This window comes from Carlito syrichta, unplaced genomic scaffold (assembly GCF_000164805.1).
Source record: "Carlito syrichta isolate Samal-C Ts95f unplaced genomic scaffold, Tarsius_syrichta-2.0.1 Scaffold307324, whole genome shotgun sequence".
NCBI lineage: Eukaryota > Metazoa > Chordata > Mammalia > Primates > Tarsiidae > Carlito > Carlito syrichta.
Genome location: NW_007251420.1, coordinates 209,580 through 215,579, shown reverse-complemented (window position 1 = coordinate 215,579; position 6,000 = coordinate 209,580). Strand labels below are relative to the sequence as shown.

The 6,000-nt window shown below is 47.5% G+C and overlaps 1 protein-coding gene across 1 annotated transcript in view; it reads right to left on the bottom strand.

The window, feature by feature from the left end:
* Window positions 1-6,000, bottom strand: part of SLC4A5 (solute carrier family 4 member 5) — a 111,996-nt gene that overhangs the window by 66,600 nt on the left and 39,396 nt on the right. Inside the window, exon 5 of the mRNA XM_008064375.1 lies at window positions 2,273-2,402. Coding sequence (XP_008062566.1) covers window positions 2,273-2,402 — 130 coding nt within the window. The remainder of the gene's footprint in view (window positions 1-2,272; window positions 2,403-6,000) is intronic.

Sequence of the window (6,000 nt, the reverse complement as noted above, 5' to 3'; positions counted from 1 at the left end):
TGAGGTCTCGCTGCCCAGGCGGGTCTCGAACCCGCAGGCTTAGGCAATTCACTCACCTCCGCATCCCAAGGTGCGGGATTACAGGCTGAGCCACTGAGCCCGGCTTGGTTTCCTTCTTATAAAATGGGGGTAACAGTAGTTCCTGACCCCCTCATAGTCACTGTGCAGCTTGAAGGGGATGAGTCTGTGAATCCCAGCACAAAAAGTATTCAAGGAATGGGCTGATAGGAAGAGGCTCAACGGTTTCCACTCAGGGACCAGACCCAGGTGTGAGGCTGGGGATTAATTCCTTCCCAAGGCCTGCAGGGATGTGCTAGTCCAGCCAGTGGCCTTTATTCCAGATACCCTTGCAGGAGACATGGAGCAGGGAAATCGGGGGGTATCCCAACCTGCTCTTTCTGGCTCCAAACAGCAAGGGAGGTGGGTGAGGGAAGAGCCCAGGTCATGGCTGGGGGTGGCTGTTAGGCTCGGGGGTCCTGTTGGCCTCCATGCAGAGCCAGTCCTGTGCACAGCTAGGAGTTGGTTTGTGCATTCTCAACTGGGATACTATCATTCCCAAGGTTGAAAAATTTTTATTATGATGCTTGTGGCACTCTAGAAACCCACCCTACCTGACACATCTTATTCCTAAGTATTGTTTCTCTCATTAGAAAGAAATTAAATTAAATTTTAATTTAATAAAGTGTATTCTTTATTTATTTAGAGATAAGATCTCACTATGTTGCCCAGGCTGGTCATGAGTTCTTGGAGTCAAGCAACCTTCTCCCCTTGGACTCCCAAAGTGCTGGGACTACAGGCATACACCACTGCACCCAGTCTAAAAAAGTTAATTTAAATCAAAGTAATGTTTTTACTTCTGGGAGGACATGGACAAAATGCAAAAACAGGTTGAAGAAACATCGGCATAGTTTGTCTTCCAGACTCTCTCTATGAGCTTCCCAGGTCCCCTCCTTACTGCCTCATGCCCTTCTTTCTCCTTGGACTCTTGGAAGCGTGTGGCACTGCTGACCATCCAGTGCAGTTCAGAGGCCACTCTGTCCCAGGCACTGGGGCTATGGGCAGCAGCAACCCACTCCTTACCTTGTCCCTCTCTGGGCTCCTGTGACTTCACTATGTAGGTTCCCCTCTAGTCTTCCAGTTCTTCCATCTTTCCTATTGTCCCTGTGCAGGTCCCCTCCAGTCTGTTGGCTCTCCCATCTCTTGTACTATCACTATGTATGGTGCTCTCTCCGCACCCCATGGTTCCCTCTATGGTTCCAACTCTGCAACTTTGTGTGAATCTCAGCACAAAAAGGGTTCAAGGATCGGGCTGATAGGAAGAGGCTTAATGGCTTCCACTCAGGGACCAGACCCAGCTGTGGGGCTGGGAATTAATTCCTTCCTGAGGCCTGTAGGGATGTGCTAGTCCAGCCAGTGACTTTTCTTCCAGATACCCTTGCAGGAGACATGGAGCAGGGAAACTGAGGGATATCCCAACCTGCTCTTTCTGGCTCCAAACAGCAAGGGAGGTGGGTGAGGGAAGAGCCCAGGCTGGACAAGATTCTGTTTGTCCAGCCCCAAACTCTGCCAAGTCCCCTTTCTTCAGTGGCCCCTTAGCCTTCTGCATCTGGATTTTCCCTGCTACTCAAGGTGGCTGGCACATATTCTGCTTCCTCCAGGAAGCCCTCCCTATCTATCCCAGCCTGGTTGGTACTTCCCCTTCTATGGCATTCAGCTTGAATCATTTGACATTAAAGAATACAGTTGGCCCTGAATAACATGGGTTTGAACTGCACAGTACACTTATATACAGATTTTTTTTTCAATTAAACAGGGATAGAAAATACAGTATTCACAGGATGCAAAACCTGTATACATGGCTGACTTTTCCTATAAGTCATTCAGCAGGTCCAGTTGGGGGACTTGAGTATGTGCTGATTTTGCTATCCTCAGAGGAACCTGGAGCCTGTCTCCTACAGATACAGAGAAATGACTGTATATGCCCTTGTATTATTATCTTTGGATCTCACGGGTGACTCCTTATCTAGCCCGCTACTTGGCTTTTAATTTTTTTGAGGATAAGGACAATGTCATGAGGTTCTATTTGATGCTTAGTGTCAAACATCTTTATGGATCCCAAAGAAGGCAGGTGGGAGGGTCTTTGTGGACCAGAAAGCTCTGTGGCAGAACTCAAGGTACAAGGTGCCGCTTCCTACCAAGAGAGTCAGCCCAGCAGGGCCCCACGGGACTGCAGCAGAAACCCCCTCCATCTCTTCCTAGGTCTCTACCTCACCTGGCCGACTCCTTCCACTCCATCTGGTCTCCGTCATGCTGCAAGGTGTCCATCTCTGTGAAGAGGGTGGGGTTGGGAGCCTCATCTTCCTCCCCCAGGATGTCCTGGAGCTGCTCAGCAGCTGGGGACCCTGCAAAAGGAGGACAGCAGAGTCTGCTGAATGTCCCATGGAAGGCAGGAGGGCCCCAAAGCCAACAGAAATGGGAGAGGAGCCAAGCATGAGGGAACAGTATTTCAAAAATCAGTAACACTAAGTCAAGTTCCTGGGTGAAGGTGGACTCACATTACTGTGGATCAGTTGTGGGCATGATACTATTTAAGGTAAAAGAGATGAAGGATTTAGTCTGCATTCAGGTCCAGAGTCTTGAGCTGACAGTGAAGAGGAATGGGAAATGGCCAACATCAGGGCAGCAGCAAGAACCAGGAACAGAATAGAATAGAAAAGTGAAGGGACAGACACTCTGACCCATTCAGCATAACCAATCTGGAGAGATCCTTTTCCCTACTGGGCCCCAAACCAGAAATTCCCAACTCTGGCCTTGAAGAGGCAGTCAGCCATGTGAAAGAATATATGAGCACCCTTGTGTCATGCGGGCCCACCTTCTTCCTGGGCAAGGTGATAGTCTGTCTCCTGAGCTCCCTGCTGGCTTTCTAACTGCTCACTAGAAGTCATCTCCTAGGTGTCTCCCAGGCACCTCAAAACTCAGCATTCCAACACTGAATGTGTACCCTCCCCCACACATGCTTGTCCTGTTTTCTTCCTTCTTTTCTTTTTCTTCCTTTCTTCCTCCCTCCCTTCCCTTCTTCCTTTCTTTTCTCTCTCCTTCTCTCCTCCATTCCTCCCTCCTGTCTTCCTTCCTTCCCTCTCTAAATCTTTAATGAATGCCTACTATGTACCAAGTATTATTCTAAATGTTGGAAAATAAAGCTGTATAGACCTATGTGTCCTTATCGCTTGAGCCTATGGTCCAGTGATAGAGACATGAAATAAACAAGTAAACAAATCCATAAATGACCATTTCAGATAATAATAAGTTCTTTAAAATTAACAAAATGACAAGAGGAGCTACAGTAGATAGCTTGGTCACAAGGTCTCTGAGGAGGGGACGTTGGAACTGTGACAAGAGAGATGAGAATGATTGACTTCTACATATCTGAAAGAAGAGGCTTCAATTGTTCCAGATACCCTGTGGTGGGAATGTGCTGGTCACTGTGGCTAGAGCATGGTGAGTAAAGGGCAGAGAGGGATGACATGACGTCAAAGTGGTAACCAGTGCCAAGGTTAAAGGCATCCCTGTCTCCCCATTGCACAAGCTAGATACTCTGGAGTCATCCTCACCTCATCTCCCTTTCTCTCATCTCCACCCCCATATTGACAGTTTTCAAGAATACATTCCTTCCTCACCAACCCCATTGTCCCGGTCCAGTCTGTCATCTGCTGTATCCTGGGCCTCATCAAGTCTTCCTCTTCCTCTAGCATCTCTATTTCCTCAGTTTATCATTCAATCCTTTTTTTGTCCTCGCCTACTTCTTCATGCACCTGTAGTTCCAGTGGTCAGTAGTTTAAACTACTCTTTTTTTGAGTCAGAATCTCTGTCACCCAGGTTGGAGTGCAGCAACACGCTCACAGCTACTACAGCCTTGGTCTGCTGGGCTCTGGTGATACTTCTGTCTCAGCCTTCTAAGTAGTGCCACCACTCCCAGCTAATTTTTAAATATATTATTGAGATAAAGTCTTGCCAAGTTGCCCAGACTGGTCTCAAACCCTTGGGCTCAGGCAATCCTCTTGCTTCTGCTTCCTAAAGTGCTGGGATTACAGGCGTGAACCACTGTGCCCGGCCTCAACTACTCTTTCTTTCATCACACCCTCCATTCTCTTTCCCCTTGACTTAATAAAACCGGCTAGTCAATGCCCAAACAAGAATTCACTAGCCCAGTCTCTGCAGGTGTGTCTGAGGGCTCCATGGGAGGCAGTGTGGGATGGTGGTAAGGTGGAATGAGAGTGTACAACGTACTTACAATCCAACTAGACCTGGGTGTGACTCGCAGGGTTGCCACTTATCCATGAGTGAAGGGAGGAGGAATAAATCAGATCAAGAGGATGAAACACCTGACACAGGACTTGAACTGTAACCGGTGCTCAAGTTCACCCACCACCAACCCCCACACACAGCTCATAAGTCCTGCTGTAAGGGTTTCTCCCCTCTGCAGGTCTCAAGTGCAGCAATCTTCCTCTTATCCTTCTCAGCACCTTTTTCCATGTCCCTTGATGCTGTTCCCAACCTTTGCTCCTCTCAAATGTCTTCTGCCCCACTTCACTGAGAAAATAAAAGCCTCCAGGTATGAAATCCATCAATTTCCTCTCTTCCAATTCTACCCCTATTGCCACCCATCCTTGAGCAAAAGGAGTCCTTCCTCCCACCTAATTCCTGGTCCCACTCATCCCCCTCTGCCTCTTTCAGATTTTTTTTTTTTGAGTTGGGGGGGGAGACTCACTTTGCCACCCAGCCTGGAGTGCAGTGGCATAATCATGGCTCACTGCAGCCTCGACCTCCCGGGCTCAGGTGATCCTTCCACCTCAGCCTCTTGAGCAGTTGGGACTACCGCATACACCACCATGCCTGGCTAATTTTTTCGATTTTTTTTTTTTTTTGTAGAGTCAAGGTCTTGCTATGTTGCCCAGGCTGGTCTTGAACTCTTAGGCTCAAGCAATCCTCCTGCATCAGCCTCCCAAAGTGCTGGGAATACAGCCATGAGGCACAGCATCCAGTCTCTTTCAGATTCTTATTTCATCTACTAACCTTTCCTCACCTCGATCTTCAATCTCCCTTTTGCCACCCTCATACTCTCACCCTACAAACAGCTCTTGCTACCCACAAAACACCCTCCCCTGACCCTCCCTGTCTCCTGGGCTCTCCTGCTCACCACCTCTCTTCCTTTACTCCCAACTTCCTAAAGGAATTGTCTACATTCACTGTCACCACTATTTGCCCAATCTCCTCCTAACTGGCAGCAACTGGTTCCACTTCCACCACGCTAAGGACATTGACTAAGGGAGAGATTTCAAACTGGCAGCTCAAAGATGTGTTCCATTCAGCCCTCACAGAGTATAAAAGCTTTTGAAATTATTGCTAAGATAAAGAATTGTAAATTTTCCTATAAAAATCCAGATTTCTGACTTTTATTGAAGATTCTGATGCTCTGATCACTGTGCCATATTCCTGTTTGGCAACAATCAACTAGAGCTGATGATGATGATGCCTTCATAGGTGGAAAAATGCCTTTGTCATGGCCCCCACTACTCCCTGCTACTACCCTAATCTCATTTATCGCTATGCACCCAAGTTTACAACCCCTCCCCTCAGATCCCTCTTGTTATCTTTTTGCCAAACTAAAGAATTAATAGAATCAATCAAACCAACAGTATTGTGAAACTATGATCTGGCTTATTTCTCTGGGACATCAGTGGTGCTGGCCACCCCCTCTGAACTGAAATGTTACTCTTGGTTCTAACAACATGGCACTTTCTTGATATTTTTCCTCTCTCTTTGCAGATTCCTGCTCAATGTACTTCCCCAGTTCCTCTTGCCTAGTTATCATCGAAGTCTTGATCTTCCCCAAATGCCTTCTTAGTTTTCTCCTTTCCTTTCTTTCCACATTCCTCCTGGGCTAGCTTGTATTCTTTGTGGTATCCCCCTATAAACAAGTCACCTTTGTGTCCAGGCAAT